The 20483-nt window shown below is 42.2% G+C and overlaps 1 protein-coding gene across 1 annotated transcript in view; it reads right to left on the bottom strand.

The window, feature by feature from the left end:
- The window catches only part of SEMA5A (semaphorin 5A), a 402276-nt gene that overhangs the window by 105219 nt on the left and 276574 nt on the right, over positions 1-20483 (bottom strand). Inside the window, exons 9-11 of the mRNA XM_080933845.1 lie at positions 10127-10412; positions 6736-6871; positions 394-598 (exon numbers count right to left, since the gene is read on the bottom strand). Coding sequence (XP_080789971.1) covers positions 394-598; positions 6736-6871; positions 10127-10412 — 627 coding nt within the window. The remainder of the gene's footprint in view (positions 1-393; positions 599-6735; positions 6872-10126; positions 10413-20483) is intronic.

The following is a 20483-nucleotide window of genomic DNA, read 5'->3' as shown; positions in this document are numbered from 1 at the left end:
CCTGCATTCTGTCCCCAGCAGGACTCACACTCACACCCACACAGGAATTATCTGCTACCCCAGGCCCGGATTAGGGAAGTGGCCAAGGTGGAGGTTCCCCCTTTTCTATTGGTGGACATGTTTATTGTTGGATGAAGAACCAACTGGGGAACAGGACTTCAGAGTCAGCACTCAGAGCTTCCCAATTAAATCAATGTATCATAACTGCCCTCTGTGTAAGAGTACAAGATACGCAAGGAGAGCGGACAGGTCAACAAAGACAAGCTTGCATTGTGGGTTCCACTTGTCTGGACAATACCGACACATGGCTACTCTTGAAGGTAAGTGTTGGGAATTTAAGACCTTGAATGGGAAGACAGCAGAAAACCATGGAAAAGAAGGCAGAGTCCCTACCTGTGGCCAGATAGATGATATGGACGAGGGTGTCCTTGCCTTGCACAACGTCGACGGCCACGTGGGAGAAGCGGCTGTTGTCCTCCATGAAGGAGGGCACCGTGGTCACCGGCTGCACCACTTCGTGCATCAGAATGAACTTCTGAGCATCCTGTAGGTTTCTTTCTGTCAGGTTTACATACAGACCCTGGTCCATAGTGCCGCACTGCAAGAGAAGACAGGCCAGGTGATAAAAGCTGGCCACCTGGATGCCCGCCGCTCATGTGGCTACCAGATGGAGGCGTAAACAGAACAAGGTGCAAACCATGATGCATTGCTGAGTGTGCAACACAATCAATACTTCCATCTCCATTGACTCTCTCATCCCTCCTGTTCTCCCTCTGTAGATGGAAAGTCATCATCCTTGCAATCTCTCCACGTATGGTAAAGAGAATAGGAGACGTTTTAAAATGGAGCAGGTACTGTGGTTGACTCTAGTTTGAACAGCGGATGCGGACAATCTCATCTTGGTCTGTCGTGTCTCTTGGGAGCTGTCTGTCAACTGGCAATGCAATTGTATCTGACTGATGAAGTTGAGCTGACACTGAACATGAAGCCGTGGAGCTCATGCATTTTCTGGCTGTCACACAGACAACCCTGAACTCCACGGTGACACCTTGTTGTTTATCTTAATCTGTAAACAACATCTCTCCTGTGGGCTGCACAAATACTGTGGCTGGCCTACGTTTATTTGTATTTCTGATTACAGGAGATTTTTAAAGTAATAGTTGAGAACCTGAGAATTTGTACCGCAAGATAGCAAGATGGTAATGAGAGAAGAGATAAAGCAGCGAGGAGAAGAAAGGTGGCGAGCGAGAGAGGGAGAGGGAGGAAGGAAGGAGCAATTTGCAGGAAGTTTCAATAATAAGGCTGGTCTGGGATACACAGAGAAAATGCAAGCCCAGAAAATTTTGTGGATTAGTCTGAGTTGTGTGGAAGGATGTTGGTGGGTGTTATAAACAACGTGAGTGGCAAGGACAAGGTAAGAGGGCAGGTGAGAGAGATAGATAGATAGATAGATAGATAGAGAGAGAGAGAGAGAGAGAGAGAGAGAGAGCTGATTTCTCAGAGCCCAGCAAGAACCAGGAGACTACCACCAGCCTTTTTCATTCCCTTTATAATCTGTAAAGGTTGGTTTAGGAAATGAAGTTCCTCAGCCCCACTCCCTATAGCAGGGGTGACGGGGTCCTCACGGCCTGAAACTACCATTTATAACCGGTCATTTCCAATACTTGCTTTTTATAACAGGTTAGAGGTCTAGGTGTAGATGATGGAAATTACTTTTTGAAAGTCAATTATATTTTTGTAGCATTTGATAGAATATCCTATATGCCATAAAACGATAGGCCGATTGTGGAGTCAGAGAAACTGGGAGTTAAATGCACTGCACACAACTGGTGCCAGATGAATTTCCCTTCACATCCTAGTTTGCAGCACCTTGGCATCACATAAAGGATGTGTTCAGGGTAAAGCTGAGGCCTGCAGAAGGTGACCGGTGGCCGCAGGGGAGTCCCGGCCTCTTGGTTTGTCTTCTTAAATGTTAAATGGTTGGAATGCAGCAGCTGTGCTCCCAGCTCATATCTCAAGGCTGATGTGAAGTAATGTGAGGAAAGTATTTATAAATTAAAGTCCTTGTAAATGCCAGGGATAAGACAACATTCCTTAGAAGCTGGCCAACCAATTGTAAATGCATCTGTCCTAAAGCTGGCAGGATATCCATGGTCCATGGAGCTGCGGGATCCATAGAGAAATGAGTGAATGAGTAATGGGACAGATAAATGGACAAATAATTACACATGCAGTTGTTTTGGGGTCTGATTAGGCTGTACCTGTAGGTTTATGTTAAGGTGATACATGGTTGGACAGTAGAGAGGTAGGCTGGGAAAGGTCTAGAAAAGTGGAAGAGGAGGTGGGAGGAGGGAGCAAACATGTATGTTTCTCTCAAGTGGGATAAGAAGGTTTCTACTTTTTAATATTTACTGCAACAGGTACCAATAGATTTTATACAAATATTATCTTTATATAATAGCACTCTAAGCATGGGCACACTATCTATTAGGAATGTGTGTGTTTGTTTTAATATTTTGTTATTACTTTTAAGCATTTGTGTGTTTGTTTACATGTGTGTGTATGTGTTCGTATTTGATTGTGTCTCTGTGTGTGTTTTTCTGCATGTGTGTATGTGCATGTGTATGTTTGTGTGTATACGAGTGTAGGTGCCCACATGGGCCAGAAATGTCAGACCTCTCTCTTCATTTGTGTTCTGGGAATTGAATTGGGGTCCTCTAGTAAGGCAATGTGTGCTCTTAAGAGCTAAGCCATATTTCCAAGCCCCTAGAAACAGTTTTTTAAAGTAAAAAAGATTACCACTTGGTCTGAAACATGTGATAGCTAATTCTGAAGGTGATAATGTGTTGTAGTCAACTTACATTGAAGTCAAAGGCAATATTCGACGTGTGGGTAGCAACAGTGACTTACCTGCTGGCTTCAATTTCATAGACATAATGTTTCTATGTTCATGCTGTTTTAAGACAGATGGCATGCTGAAAACCAGCAGGTATAGTCTAAAAGTGAGGACCTCCACTCCCCTTGACAAACAGATACTGGAGCCTATGGGGCAGTTGGAGTGCTAAGAAGGGTCATGTCTCCTGTGAGCTGTCTGCTCCTATTGTCACCAGCTAAGTTTGAACTGTTTTTTGCAGCTTCTTCCTATTATCATCTTATAATAAATATCTCACCCAAGAATTCTCTTTTAATATTTGGAAACTATTTAAAATCACTGCATGTATTTCTTTCTGCATAGCAAACTCACCACGCTCTGCTCTCTAAGGTCTGACGAATTTCCAGCTGAACCTTACTGGTCTGCCCTAGTTACTCTCAGGTACTTGCTTCCCTAGGGAGCCCATATGAGAAGAAACCACAGAAATTGGTAAACACAATATAGCTTGTGTTTTCATGTCGCTCACAGCCTTCAATAGCTGCCATGCCAATTGCTCAAGAGCAGTAATTCTATATTTGTTAGGGAAGCAATAAATGCACACATGTTATCTATTTGAAGGGTAGCGCATTAATCCCTGTTCCAGACACCCATGCTTGAGGGTCAAGCTCAAAAAGGGCCAACTTCATCCTAGACTGCATGGTTTCCATGGTGTCTACACCTACTTGCTCTCCTGATCTTTCACAGTTCACTGCCAAGACATGTGTGTATTCTTGGATTCTCAGGATGCAGGTAAACCTCAGCCTGAGCCTCAGCCTTCCCAGACTGTTCCTGCCCTCCCTCATGTTCCTTAGGGCTGCATCATTTCTCAGTGTTGGTAATAAAACCTGTAGAAGGTTTTGGAGCCTGTCACCTAGCTGTTTTCCAGCTGTGTTGCACAGTGTTTTAAGTGGCTGATGATTTTGTGGAGCTTAGGATCTCCTACCTCTACTAGGGCAGACAAATGTCACTGAGAGTGGTGTTGAGACTGTAGCTGATCAGGGCGACTAGTAGCTTTTGTTGTGTTATGGGTTTTACCGAGCTTTTGATGTAGGATGTATTACTCTTCCTCGATCTTTTTCCTGGATCAGTTCCTCCAGTTAATTCATTTTTTCCCCTATTGTGAAAGTATCACCTAAAATTCTAATTGTCAAGGTGAAAGCCAAAACAATAACAATAAGAAGAATAATAAACATTAATTATTATAAGTTATTTTCAATGTTGGGACACTTGTTTATGTCTAAGGGGGGATCATTGGTTGAAAAATGAGTTTCTACTCCATCAGTCTAGGTGAGAGCTGGAACGTCAGTCAGGAACCTATAACAATGTGGATATTAATATAATCTAGAAAGGGAAACACATATCTGGAACACACACACACACACACACACACACACACACTCACACTTATACACCCCCCCCCCACAATCTGTAACTTTAGTTTCTTGGAAGTGTTAAATGCGTGCTCAGAGGATGATGTAAGCTACAGCAGCTTCGTGCTTGTCATGTGTACCCTTCTGTGCATGTCTCTGTCACTACTCAGCATGGACTTAATTACACTGATAAATGAAAACAAGGCCTTCAGTGTTATTCTGACATTGTAACACATGAGGGGACTTATATGTGCTATGGATATGTCCAGGTGCATGAGCTAAAAGATACGCATTTCGTGGAGTTTGTGAAGGATTACCCAGTTTGCTGAGTCACCCAGTTCATCCTGAAAAGCTGCAGTCTACAGAGGATGCAGTGGAGGATGTTCTAAATCAAAGTGTCTTTGTTCATTTTCTTAACCTTCAGGTATTAATAAGACAGATTTTTAAAGGGATAATATATTTTCCTCTTTATAGAAAATCCAGCAGAAATATGTAATTACTGAACATGAAGGACACAGAAGACTACAGACAGAGTGTTCTCATGCGTCTATTCAACCAAACATGCTGCTCAGCAACCAAGCACATTGGCTGATACTTCCAAAGTTTACATGTATCCTTCCATACTTTGTGCATCAAGAAAGTAATGAGAAGATACTAATCATTTTGCCCAAGAAAAACAGTAAAGGGAAAATACAATACACATGGTACTTATTCTTAACCCCCACGCTCTACCAAAAGTCTTAAAATATTGAAGAAATGAAAAAGTTCAATTCCAACTGATTGATGCTTACCAAAATCTAAGTGTAAAATTTTGAACTTTTTCTAAAGCCAAAGTTTCTTTGGAAGTCATGGGTTTTATGGCAAACCAACCAAAACTGGAAGGAAGGCTTCAATTAGATCACTATCAATGACTGCTAATAACAAAAAATTAGTTCATTCAGATTGGGATTTTGCCTTTGTTGGAAGAGATAAGATACAAGATTAATCACTAACCAGCTGTGGCCCTGGCTATGTGCTCTTCCTCAAGACTCTGTGGCCCTCTCTGTACATACAATAGTGTCATACATGTGGCATTGATGACACAGGTGACACATTGGACTAAGTGTCTGGAACTTGGTAATGTTAAATATTTTGCTGTGTTGGTAGTAACGGGCCTACAGGAAAGACCACTCTTGTGTCTGTGGCATCCAGATTCTTACGTAGAACCTATCCCTCAGCATGGCGGCAGTTAAAGACAGAACCTCTAGGGACCATCTGATGCTCTAGGAGTCCGACCCAGTGAAATGCAAGAAGAAAAACCAGTGATGATTCTTTTAAGGAATGATACAAGAAAAATCTGGTCATCTTCAATACCTGTGGTGTTTTGAATATGCCTGGCCCAGGGAATGGCACTATTAGAAGGTATGGCCTTGTTGAAGTAGGTATGGTCTTGTTAGAGGAAGAAAGTCCCTGTGGGGGTGAATTTTGAGACTTTTCTCCTAGCTGCCTTGAAGCCAGTCTTCTCCTGTTTGTCTCCAGAACAAGATGTAGAACTCTCAGCTCCTCCAATGATGTCTGCCTGGATGCTGCTATGCTTCCAGCCATGACGATAATGGACTGAACGTCTGAACTCATAAGCCAGCCCCAGCTGAGTGTTGGGCTTTGTAAGAATTGCCTTAGTCATGATATCTCTTCACAGCAATGGAAACCCTAAGAAAGATAACACCTCACCATACAAGATCCTGCTGTCACATTGATCTTGAAGGTATAGTCTCCAAACTATGATGAAACGGGGAACTCTTTTTTTTTTTTAACTATCTAAACTTCGATATTTTGTTACAGTAGCTTAAGCAGATAAATATCCCCATAGTCTGGACAAACAAAATAAACAGCACCATTGCCAGATCTCTGCTTCTGAGCATTGGAGGTGGGCTGATTCACAAAGACATCACAGCTTGAACATTCTAATTGCGGGACTGAAAGATGAAGCACTGGTCAGGCTTCTTTTCCCAGCAGCCCACTGCCACAATCCACCTTCCCAACAGGAAGCCTCCCCATACTTGCCAATTAGAGCTCCAGTTCTGTTTGCGGAGACCCATTGCTCTGTGTCCTGGGCTGTATTCATTGGAACATCATTCATTAAGGAACAGAGATTTGGGGCACACAGTCTATCATCATTAGCACTAATTGAAGCCCAAATTCCTAGCCTACTGGAGAAGACTGCCCTTTTTTCAGTTAAGGATCAGTCACCACAACTCACAAAAGGCCCCCTTTTTCTTGTCTAGGCGCCATAGTCCACAAAAGGCTGTGTTCTATTGATATTCACTAAGCCCGGGATGGTGCTATCCTGCAGGGGGCAGGAGACTCCAGCTGCACTGCGCATACAGCCAAGGTATAATTACTCAGGCTTTCTATGTTGAGTTTCTTCATTCATTAATGGAGGATACTCGTAATGCCCTCTTCCCCTGAAATTACCTGAAAATTGGGGTTGGGGTTGGGATAAGGCAGCCAGGCTGAGCGAGAGTTCTCTTGGTACTTGAAGGGTCCATTGAAGGCCTGTGAGATAGCGCTCAGGTTGAAGACACAGACAGCGGAGGCAGCAATGCTGTTTCTGGAGAAAGAGAAGAGAGAGGGACCAGGCTGGTCAGAGCCCACAGTGACCTCAGAGTAGCATATAACTTTAGCTATTTCAAGCTCACTTGAGACTTTTATTATATACCAAGGGGATGAGTCCAGGGCAATGCCTGGGGCTTCCTGGTGCTTTTCTCATGTGAAGACAAACATTCAGATCACGGAGTAAGGATCCACAGTAGACGGGAGCCTGCCAACTAAATTCACACAGCTACAAGAGGAGCAACAAGGGATTCTTTAAAAGATTCCGGGATTTTAAATTCTAGAGAGGACAGGCTTTGTCTTCCAGTGGCTGGAGCCATCCATCCGGTTTGCTACTTGTCTTTCACCTGTGTCTCTGGTTGCTTTAGGTGGCAGCTGGCCAAGCTCTGCTTTCTGTTAGATCTCTAGGTATTTGTGTCTGCCATCCTTTGAAAAATAATAAAAGAAAAGTATTTTGCAGGGACTGCCTGTCAGATTTATCTCATTGATTATTTAAAGGGGATTGTAAATCTAATGGGTCAATGAGAAAAAAAATTAAGAGAGCACTGACAGGAAGTTGGGAAAACTTAACTCAGAATACAGACTCTTCTAGAAAGCTACAGGCAGATGCACTGCAAGGTCAGTGCCCTTTGGCTGAACATGGGGATGGCAAATGCGTCTTTCTCAAATTTGCATTTCAGGCGGGCTATGGTTCTCAAAGGAAAATGAAGACCAAATGAGGGACATGGATGTATTTTCCATATTAATGCACTGAGACAATATTTGGTCAGAAATAAGTCCTTTTTTTTTGTTTGTTTCTACACCTTAGAGAAAAATCACAAAACATTCAGAACTTGACATCTAACTACCTGGCAAGCCAGGAAGAAAGGGGAAGGACAGAGCCCTGCACACTTCTCTAACCTTAGCACAGTCTCCGAATCGTCCCACGGTAAAGGACAGCCAGCTCTAATGGAAATGAAGCCTGCTCAGCGAGATCCTGACATGGACCCATAGGTAGGGATTGGCACCCTGGCTGCTTTGCCACAAAGACTGAGATTTCAATTCTTTGTGATTTTTCTGTGAGAAGTGTGCATAACAGATGTTCTTTTCTGGGAGTCTAGCACTGAGCTAGGAGATGAAAAGGAAGTGGGTGTTCAGATTGACTCAGTCTGCTGCCCTTATCTTCCTTTGCACTACCTTTGGGAATGTAAACATCTACGTTTAAGGAGGGAACAGACTTGGGGCATATAGCTGGACTGTAGTGACACTCGGAGAAACAACTATCCTGGGTCAAGAGCAGACACACAACACAGCAAGGGTCAGCTGTAGCCAGTTACCTGACACATCGTGGCAATCCACAGGAATTATGTCACCTTGATCCTCCTGCTGAGCTTTGGTGCAAACACCATCTAGTTCTTCACAAGGGTTCTACAGACTCTAAAATAACCCTGGGGATAGGACCTACAGAACTCTGGAAACAGGAGCTTTTGCTGCAGTTCTGGCCAGCAAATGGAGAGCTATATAAGCCAAGGTCCCATAGTGTATAAAACTGATGTCAGTTGAGCAACTGAGCACTCAGCTTGTGTGGCTGACACCATTTCTCAGACAAGGCTTCCAGAAGCAAATCAACTTTAGGAACCAGAAATTGTCTTTTTATGAAAAAAAGAAAATCCTCAGTAGTAAAACCGATTCTGGGGCTGAGAAGCAGATCGACAATAGAAGTGGCCACTGGGAAAGGGGCGGTGGCTGGCCAGCCATACTACAGTGTTCTGACGTCATGTTGAAATAAAACAGTCCGTCTGATGACTACTTATATCCAGTGAACATGAACACTCATTGAGAGTGGTAGGACTAGAGAAAAAGGAAGCAGAGACCATGGTACTGTAGGCAGGCTTCTTCTGATACCAAAGACCTGTGAAGTCAAGGAAAGGCTGCAGGGATGGCTCCATAGGAAAAGCACTTCCTGTCCTAGTACAAGACCTGAAGACTAGGACTTGGAACTCGTGGAAAGCCAGGCAAAAAGGAGTGGCTACCTGTAATTCCAACACTTGTAAGACAGAGCCTGGGATCCCTGAGACAGGCTGGAAAGAGAGAATGCTAGGATTGGCTAGTTCTAAGTTCAGTGAGAGTCCCCTGCCTCAGTAAATAACAGCTGTGGGGGGAAGATATTCAACATCAAGTTTGTGCCTTCAAACTCATGCATATGCACATGCTGGAAAACATGTATACCCATACATATTTGAATAAATACATATGCACCCATACTATAAAACAGCTACATATAACTATTAAAGGAAAACACAAAAAGAACAGAGAAAACATCACAGGGTAACCCAATGACTACTTAGGGCAGAGATAAGATTTTCCAGGATACAAGTCAGCCATCAACAATGAAACAGGAATAAAGCCAGGGGATGTGGATCAATATTCCACCTATGAGTACTTTTCTTGCCTCTACTTTGAATTCTTTACTTTGGAAACAATTGCTTGACTTTCGTGTAAGTTTTTAGATCTCCAAGTTGGAGCTCTAACTCAGCGCCTGAAGTGTAGAACTATGTAACCAGCACTACTCATACAGAGGAGAACATCCTGTAGTTCCCACCCTGACGCCCACACAGGCAGCAGATACTCTTGAGAGCTCCTCACAGAACCACAGCTAAGGAAAGGCAAGTCAATGCAGGGTCATGAGACATCCCACCAAGGAAAGACTAAGAGTTCAGAAACGTTCTGAGCTTTCCTAAGGCAAATACTATCTGTTGTGAGGTTAGTAACATCTTCCCAAGAGAGACACTAGGAGCTATGAGAGGAAAATAGCAACTGCATTTCAAGTAACTGCAGAGGTCCAGGCAAGAATGATGTGATCATAAAGCTCAGACTTTTCAGACAATGCTGTTTTTATTATGCAAAAATGTATAACTTTTCTACAAAAAATGCATCTGATATGTATTGGCACTTCATAAAGTATCTAAAACACACTGGCTAATCAGGAATGTGCAATCCATAACACAATAATTCGATACTACTTTTTCCTAAGGACAAATAAAAAATATTTTGAATGAGCTTTCCTTTCCTAAAACTAGTCCTGCGAAGCATATATCTTTACCTAATATTTAATTCATGCAGAAAAGACTCTTTTGGTGGGTCTTTGGCTGTTAGCCCAGGAAAATAAGAAAGACTTCCTCTAGTGGACCTTTAAACCCTCAGAGGTCAAAGAACAAAAGGCCCATTCAGAAAAAGTGGAAGCGAGAGGAGACAAACAGTTCCAACTACTTACACATTGGTGGTGAAGATGCCGTAGATAAGATCCAGCTCTGGCAGGAAGAACGTGCTCTGCAGCTCATTGTAGTAGAAGGGCACCTCGCCGGGGCGGGAACAGTTGAGACGAGCCTTCATGAAGGTGGTCCAGGTATCCTCCAAAAGAAAGCGTCCTCCAATGTCATTCTTGCAGACCCGGGCTGCCCTGGAGAACACGGTCTTCCCACAGTCATGTTCCACAGCATTCTCTCGGAAGAAGAAGTAGGTGAAATTCCCGATGTCATAGGAAGACACAAAATTTGGTTCTGGAAACAAGAGGGGAAAATATCATTGTCACGAGCTGTTCCTTTCATTAAAAGTCTTGGCTGATAACCTTTCTCACCTCAAAGGTAATATGATTCCAGTTGACCACAACTAGTACTCACAAGAAGAAAAAGAGAAACATGAGGGGTTCTGCGAACACCTTCCTGATACATACTATATTATTTCCATTCATGGATTTGCATGTGTCCTAATAAGAGGTCAACATTGTAATCTCCCCCAGTCATCCTGATTTAAGTCTGCCCTCAAGTTCACAAGGCAATAGTGCCATTTATGAATCTATTTAGGAATAGAGATTATACAGGTGCACGTAGGAATGTAATAACAACTAATGACAAAGGAAACCATGAATTTGAAAGAGAGGTAGGAGGGTGGTATATGGGAGAGTTTGCCAGAAGGAAAGGAAAGAGGAACATCATCCAAGTATATTGTAATCTCAAAAAATAAAAGAAAGAAATTAACAATGAAGTAAAACAAACAAGTAAGTAATACATGTTCACAGATAAGTACATGTTTGGCTGTTTGAAAATCCTCCCTTATACTTGAGAAAGAGAGGAAAAAGATGAGGTCCAGAGGATTGAATACACTGGGGAATTCTAGACTCTAAAGTAGCAGGTGTGCATGGCAAGGGAAGTTATGTACACACGCATGCTACTGGGAATAATTTATGTGCTTTCACTAAGGCCCTGAAAGTGATTTTTTAAAGATGAAAACTGAGTCAAGTCACATACCATAAGGTTAAGACCCTGAATTAGCTTTAGCATCCACTGTTACTATGGTGACCCAGTAACTGTGACAATCAAGCCTTGTTGTCTGATTTCTAGGTCACCAAGGGAATCCCTGGAGAGGGAAAATGAGTGTTGAGACAGTCTGGAAGCTTTATGGCTTCCTAACCAATAGAAATATACGGATATAGAAATGCTAAGATCATGGCAAAACCTATATTAAACCATCACGCTTATTAGGAATATAGGGATCAGAATTTTACTCATGGCATTTAGAGTATCATCTTCTTACCTCCATATCGAGCCTGAAGATAATGGAAAAGAGGAAAAGAGAAGTTTCCACACCCTTCCCTGCCCTAATTCTTTTCCCTAAAAATTCCAGCAACTGGTCCCACCTCCCTTTCATTTATTTTCAAGGCAACTCAATTCATTCAGTAAACATGAGAATTTTATGGTGTAATTAGGATAATCATGGCAGTAACCTTTGATGTTCAGAATTAAGAGGAGTCCTAGCAGCTGTATCTCCAAGGATTGCCATTTAGGGACAGTTGCTTTGTTATGGAGCTATTCACCTGGCCTTGTACTTGACAATATCTGATTGATTGCATCTGGGAAGCAGATAAGCCCTGGATGTTAGGACACACACAGATTATCTAGAGCAGGAATGGTGGAATAGTCAGGGCATAACAGCACAACTGACTCTACCTTCAGCATGGCCAGAACTGGCACCGGTTGTCAATCACCTCTCTATCATTGAAAATGCCTTAACACATCTTTTCATTAATATATATATATATATATATATATATATATATATATATATATGTATACACACACACACATACACACACACACACACATATATTTAGCACATCTATTTCCGCTTAGCTCTTTATATCATCCTTAGGCTAATTAAGTCAATAAAAGGATGCACAGAAATCCTGACAAGAAGTGGTTGAATGTCTATGGCACCAAGCATTGCTTTTAGGTCACTGTTGCTTTTACCTAAAACATTAGAAATAAACAAACTAGGTTGCACTAAAGCATGACATGCTACCAGACACTTTAGGATCCTGGGGAGACATTCACTAAGTCAGATGACTATATAATACACAAATAGAGAGTTTTTTTTTTAAAGTAATGCTATTGAAGCATCTCCAAGAGAGAACTATTACAGAAACAGATGCCAAAACCAAAGACAGGGACCAATGGCAAAACTACACTTAGTGTTTAAAGAAAAGAGTCACCTGCATGCATAGCTTCATTTCAGAATATACCCAGTGCCCAAGTTCATATGGCCATATTATAGTTTAAGGTTATACCTAAATCAGGCAAATCACCCACCACCAGCATCAATAGCAACAGTAAACCCTGTGTGATCTGGAAAAGATTAGGGCTGAAAAGATGGCCTAGCAGTTAAAAGTGTACAGGCCTCTTCCAGGGAATCCAAGCTTGGCTTTCAGTATCCACGTCAAGAGGCTCTCAACTACCTATAACTCCAGGTCCAGGGTATCGTTTGTATACACACACACACACACACACACACACACACACACACACATACACACACACATATGCACATGATTAAAAACAAATCTGAGAAGATAGAGAGAGCACTTGTATGTGCCCTGCCTGGGGCTAAGGTTAACAATATTCCACTGGAAAGCATGAACCAGATTCACCAACATTTATTAAACATTCTTACAAATAGTCACTTCTGCCATTACTGTGGGGTCAGATATATGACAAAATGTGACATCTATCTCTAGTACATCACAACTGTGGAGTAGGAGAGTTTCCACAAAGGAAGTGATCCACCCTGTTTCTTCCATTTGACTTTGTAATGAAAATGAGTCCCTCGGGAGGAGCTGGCTTTGGTGCTATCCTGTGAACTATGCTCTGTGCCGCTTAAGTCCCAAGAAACAGAGATATAGGTGCTGTGTTGCAGATGCTGTTTTAGTGAAGGGTTTAATAACTCAGTCAAGTTCACACGCCAGAACTGTGTGTGGCCAGGAAGCCCCAAATCAGACTGTCTAACCTCAGAGCCTGCACATTCATTTACAGGTACAAAAGGTGTGAAAAGGAAATGCTGTCAAACAGAGCAGAACAGAACTAAATACAATATTCTCCCAGTTCCTTAATATACAATCAGCAGTGGCCAAGCAGATATCTCGGTAGATAAGAATAATACTTGCTGTGAAAGTAAGAGGACCTGAGTTCAAATCCTAAGCACATGTCAGTCTGAGGGCAGAGACACGCGTCCCGGGAGCTCACTGGCCAGCCTTGCTAGACAAAATGTTGAGCTGTTAGTTCAGTAATAGATGATTCCCAAATATAAAGTGGAGAGCTGGAGCATAAGACACTTCAGACACATCGGAGGCCTCCACACATTCAAATATAGACTTCTGTACCTGCACAGGCCTGTGCCTATACACTGCACACACACACACACACACACACACACACACACACACACACACACACACACACACACACACACACATTAGGATTTGGCCAGTACTCTTGCATGACGAGCCATACTCACCAACTAGGTTTGCTTTGGTACAAGCTGAGGAGGATTTAGAATGCAATAGGGAAACGGGTTAAGTGTCTGGAAGGAACGCTGCCCCTCACCGGTCAGAAACATTATGGATGGAAAAGGAAGAAGGGACAGTGGGAAGCTGAGGCCAAACTGTTCAAGGGCTTAATTAGCAAGGGTGGAGTTGGGAGCGTGCGAGCAGCATCAGGGCTGCAGGTTTAAGGGGAACATCTACAACCGACCACTCAGTGCCCTCCTAGAACCCTTCCAACGTGTCTCACGCAGGTTTCCCATTGGAACGTAGCACAAAGGCCCATAGCTTCCTTCGTCCGTGGAAAGCCTGAAAGACACTGATACATTTCAATAGAAATGCTCAGATGCACCTTCCTTTCTTGCTTGACAAAACAGAACTTGTATTGAGCCTGTAGTAGCTACTATTCTGTAGTTTACTGCACTGTACAGGTCAAGCTGGCATTGGAACCAAGTCCATTTGGAAACAAGCCCTGCTGCCCCACATTGAACCTTGGGATGATGACCAGTCCCTGTCTGTGTGACCGGCTGCTAAATCAGGAAGCTCTGCTTCTTCAAAAGTGGGTCTTTCGTAACTCATCTAGCATCATGTTGCATTTCCAAATACAATAAAAATACCAAAAACAAACAAACAAACAAACAAAAAACCCTCAGGCAGTCAAATGTCCTGTGTTTATTGATGTAAATCTGGAATTAGAGGACCCCGATCTCACCAGGCTGAATCACAAGATGCACACTGTTTTCCTCCATTATTTTATGTTTGTCTCTCATTAAAATGTGATTCACTGCAAACTAATATGCGTCACTGTTGAAGGAACTGAACAAGCCATAAATCAAGCATCGCTTTCTTGTCTATGATGGATACTAGAAAGAGCGATCTCAGAAATCATTTATACATCGCTGTTATCAAAGCTACCAACAAATAAAAGATTTCCCGCTGACCAACTCCGTATTCAAAGAGACAGAGCTGTGAGCATGCATATATAAACTGTGTGAGCGGAGAAATTGTCATTTTGCATGTGAAACACTGAATTTCAGACTCCAGACAATTATGCGACATACGTCAGAAAGATGATGAGGACTGGCCAGTGTGATCTCAGACTCCTGCTACACCTCACAAGATGACGACTGTGCAGAGCACTGCGGAGTGACTCTCAGCAGAAATACGTGTGCACAATGAGACAATGTCACCAACAAGCCTCAGAGAGGAATCTGGCCACACAGAATCAAACTCCAATGCCCAAAGTATTTACGAGGGAATGCAGCATTCTGAAATGGCTTCATCTGGAGGCTGCTCCACGGGCAGTTACTGACAGAGAATCAGTGAGAATGTCCATGAAGGACTAAAAGAACCCCAATTTTTCAAGTTTATGTAATTAGTACTAGAATCAAAGTCCATGAAAAAATCACTGGTAAGCAAAAGGCCACTTTGCAAAATGCTTGTGGACAGCAACGTTGACATTACTGGGCATGGAGCCCATAAGTTCTGTAGCTTTGCTCTGGCCCGAACCATTGGCAAGGGCCATGTTCTGTCAACCTATATGAGCATTGGAAGCACTGAAGAGACACTCTGAAGGACTGGGTGATGAAGGGCTGGCACTTAGGAAGATCACAAGAAATAATGGCGAATGATATTGTTTCATCCTTTGGCCTTCCTGCTCCTTTCACGTTAATTTGTTTTTGTCAGACCTTCAAATAATACAACGAATGAGCAAACGGATCATGCACGTGATGGGAATGTGAGAAGCAGAAATGCATCAAGGCCGAGTTTTACCAATAGAAGGATGTTTCACAATTAGGAAAATGCAATCACGGAAACACTCCTTACATATGACAAGCAGCAAATCATTCTAATCTGTAGGTGTCACATTAAAGCTATTTCCAAATGTATACCTTTTAGACTCATCACCTCACATTTCCTTTGTCACAACTACAACAAAATGGCCTGTAGAAACATTCAAAATAAAGTTTAACCTCATTAAGTGATTTATTTAGACCACCCAGCTTCATGTAGGTACTTACGTAACTTAACTTAAAGTTAATTAAATGTCCCTTAACCCTTAATGAATGAGTATAGATCTTTTCCTACAATTTTCATTAGATCACAGATAGATTTTTCCATAGATGATGTACATCTGTGTGTGCACATGCATGTAGGTTCATGTGTATCACATACGTGCACTACTGAGGTATATGTATACACGGCTCAATACTTCCATCTACTGGCTGTATGAACTTTTATTCAATTTATTTGACCATTATTTTCTCTGTATAGAATGGCAATAATGATGCATCACTTGAAGTATCATTATGAGATTCAAAGAGAATGCACAACTAATGCCAAGCACTTGATTGGCCAATAATCAAAATACAGAAGAAAAAGTATAACTGTCTCATTAGGTACGTTGAAGAAACATACACAGCAGTAAACAGATCATCTCTATTTACGTGACAACCATTATGCTTCGGTTCTGCATATAGAATTAGGGCACTACTGATTCCAGGTAGTCCGAGCAATGTGGCTGCAGAGACTGCGTTATACACAAAGCCTTCAATGCCAGATGTAGCCTGGCTCCCTCACCAGCTCACTGAACAGATCCTATATTGTCTTGGGTATTTGTTGGATCCTTTGAAAACAGATACATACTGCCCATTTCCTGGGACAGTGCAAATGCACCAACAAGACAGAGCCCAATGAGTAACTGCAATGGTGACTAGGACCCTGGATATCAACAGCAGTAGCCAGAGGTAGGAGGGAGAAGGGTAGGATTGAGGTCAGAAAGGGCTATAGACCAGGGGTAGGATAATACTCAAATGAGGGAAACATTTGAGAGAAGACCATGAGGGTGGACAGGATCAGAATGGAGCCAGCATTAGGACATAAAATTTGGGACAGAAATCCAGGACAGACTAGTAATCTATAATGGAGAGTTGGGTGTGGGCATTCAGATTTCTGTGGGATTGAGGTGGCAGTAAAATGAGAAAGCATAATCCTGCTTATCCTGTACAGTCATGTGATCATCCACCCGCAGAAGGCAAGTCAGAAGTAAAGCAGAAAGAGTCAAGAGACTGTTTGATACACGCTTGTGGGGAGTATGACTAGCTGCAGTGCATTGTGGGGAGTATGATCACATGCAGTGCATTATGGGGAGTATGACCAAGTACAATGCATTGTGGGAAACAAGACCAGCTGCAATGGATCGTGGGGAATATGATTGGATGCAGGGCTTTGTTTATAGGGGTTTAATGATTCCAGAAGGAGTAACTTATTGTCTGTTTGAACTTTGTACTAAGGGAGAAACACATACACACACACACACACACCACACATACTCATGACCAGCCATCTAGACAATAGCTGCTTTCTTTTAGACTTCCCCAGCTCTTAGGGGAACTTGGCTTAGACATCATTCCTTCTCAAAGCAACAAAGCCATTGGCGTCCACTGTGCTGTCTACCTTCAGTCCGGGTGCAGCCTCTGGTTGCATTACCAACCTTCCTTATCACATCTCCAAGCTGCAGGACTCCAGGTTCATTAGCTCTAGCACATTTCTTGAGTATGTCTAAGCACTTTTACAGTGGAACATTTCTATTTGCAATGCTCTTTTTTTCTGATGGTCTTTTGGCTTTTTTAGAATCAATTTTTTTTCAAAACAGGTGATAATTTAATCTCTACATTCAATATATAATTTTTAATTGCAATGCTTAGTTGAATTAAAAGATAATGAGAAATATTGGAATGCTGTCTCTTTCTATATATATGTACTTACATACATATACCCCCATATATATATATATACACACACACACATATACACCCCCCCCACACATATATATACACATACATACATATACATATTCAAAGTAAAACACATGAAATTCATTTGAAAGACAATCTCTGCAGCAACACTGTATTTTAATCAATTTTTTCTTCTTGACAAGCTACAACAGAATAAGCAATACCATATGATGGTCCTATCTCTGTTTCCTTGTTTGATTGGGCCCAAGTAAAAGCACAAACAAAACAAGCAAAGATAAAACCACAGAGGGTGAGCTGTCTTTTGTAGATCATGATGAGTGCATTAAAGCAGGAAGCCCTCCACTGGGAAACACAAATGCGAATCTCACAATGAGAGATAGCACTGTGATTTGGACCAAGAAAATGTTCCACAAAAGGGCCCCAAGCAGACAGAAAGGAAGTAATATAAGAGCCAGCCCAGAAGGAATGCAAGACTCGCTAGGAAGCGGCTCCCACTGTGAGACAATGAGTGTGGAACATTTCTCTAATTCACACCAGTGCTACGGGATGTCTACATATTATCTCTGGAGAGAGATCTCTTTCCTCCTGTATGGATTTTAATGTGGAGTTCCATGTAAATCAGCGCAGTTTGTGCCGTTACTGAAGTCTATTACCCGTTCTCCTTTGGGATGTACAAATTAAAACCCACAGGTTCTAAGTGACTTGTTGGCCAGAACAGAAACTCCTGAGAAAACCAAGGGGCTCTGCGGCTCCGGGGCTTTCAGACACTCAGTGCTCAGTTAGTGTCACATTATTCTCAAAAGCAGTATCAAAATTGATTTCTTACATCCCATAAAGGGCTGTGTTAAATCATTCTGCCAACTTGTCTTTCTTTTTTGGCCGGGTGATTTCGGTTCATTGTATCCTTTTTGTGATGCTTCACCCAGGAAGACAATCTGGAAGTACACGTGGCTCTCTTCTGTAGCAGTTTTGCACACAGGGTTACGTATCAGTGGGACGGAATTTCCTGGGTATGATGCTAGTGTATCTAAATGTGAGTCTCAACACTGAGAGGGTTGGCAGATCGTGGTGGGCAAGGGGAGTGCGCTATAAATTGGAACTGTTATTAAATCCTAGGTCTTCACTAGGTGTGGTCAGGATGACATCTGGACATTGAAGACCAGGATCTCCCTTGGAGGACTGCAGAGAAGACTGCTAAAGAGTTGCCTGTGGGTTTCTTTTCTAAGTGAACTGTTCTACCCAGTCTTTGAGACTCCCCCAGGTACCTAGTAGGGCAACAAGACTACAGCAGCTGTGCCAACAGGCAGATTAAACAAAAAAAGAGAACTTATTAAGATACTGGTGTGCATAACCAAGATAATCATAGGCAATCTGTACGGATTTCCAAGCAACATCAATTCTGCATAGAATATTCGTCCTCATCCATCCTTCTGTTGAACAAGATCTGGGAGGAACACTAAAATGTTCTTGTGCTGCCCTGTGGTACACATCACAGAACATGATACTTGTACCGTGATGATGTTTGTGGATCCCAAGTGAGTCCTTTGTGGGTCAAGCACGGGTAGAATCTTAGATTCCAGGGAGTTCGGGAATTTGCATGTCAACTAAGCAAATGGATCCTCGAATGAGGAAACAAACAAGTCCCTGGGTGTTAATATGAAAACACCCACACCCAGCTCAAGCACTTGTTTTAAAAGCTCACTCACACATTTGTTCTCCATGCTCTATGCTAAGATATAGTTGCCCCAGTTTCCAAACCCGATCACACAAAACCGGCTGGCACACACCCTCTCTGCTTCTTCCCATAGGTTTCCTGTTTCTGTCCATCTGACTTGTCACTTTCATGAAGGCAAGTTTTACAGCTTCTATTTTAATCTTTGGCTATTAAACATTTATTGCCCTGCCTTACAATAATCATTTAATAAGGGTTAGTAATGATTAATATTTTAATGCATTAAAGCTGTTAAGAAATTTCTCTAAACACATAAATTTGTTTTAAGAGTGATTTTGGCACAAAGGAAAAATATCTGGCTCTGAAAATTATGTTCACCTTCAAACACCCAACTTAATATTACAGATACGGAATACTGTTATTCAGTCAATTACACTGAATTGACTGGCTATTGATAGGTGATTGCTTATTGGTGAAGTGGGGCACATGAGCCGGGGATTAATGTTTGGACCCTGAGTCAGTGGGAAATGTACAATTGTTGGTTTTTGTCTTGCTTTGAGTTCTTTTTTAAATTTAGTTTTGTTTCCTTTATGATTCTAGGTTCCAACAGAGATATTTTGCCTTATGTAACAACACCATTTATTCTACTTAAAAACTGCTCTAATCTCCAACTCATTCAGCCAGCACTGACTGAGCCTAAGGTGTTTAGACCACAAAGATGGCCCTACCTCACCCTTGCCCTGAAGAAAGTCACACACTAATGAGGGAAACACAAAAGTCAGTTATTGTTTTATTGATTTTTTTTCTCAGTCCATCCAGATTACTAAGACAAAAATACCAGTTTGCTTACTATAAAGAGTAGAAATTTCTTTCCCAAAGGACCGGGGGCTGAACTCTGCCAGCTGAGGTCCCAGCATGCTTCACGTTGGATGCTGGTTTATTTCCAACTCCACAGATCGCACATGATCAAAGAGGTGAGGCCGCTCTCTGCACTGTGATCATTTAAGACCATTCCCTTCATGAGGGCCCCTCCTTTGCGACAGAGTTGCCTTCTATATATTTCATATAGGGTGTGGGGTAAGATTTTATTCTGTGAACTCTGTAACATAGACTATGGCTGTCATTCATTCAATTATCATCAAGCAAACCCAAGCACACACCTCTGCAGGTGTGAAATAAGGCAGCACACAAGGGAGCTTCCTCCAGTGATGGGCAAATGCCCCTTTGTTCAAAGGGAGAAGTAAGATGGTAAAAAAAATATATATAGTAGTGAATGTTAAAATTGAACATAGCCAAGGGCCACGAGGGATGGAGAGCAGAAGATGGGACA

This window comes from Micromys minutus (genome assembly GCF_963924665.1).
Source record: "Micromys minutus genome assembly, chromosome: 20".
NCBI lineage: Eukaryota > Metazoa > Chordata > Mammalia > Rodentia > Muridae > Micromys > Micromys minutus.
This window is presented reverse-complemented; position numbering and strand designations above follow the sequence as displayed.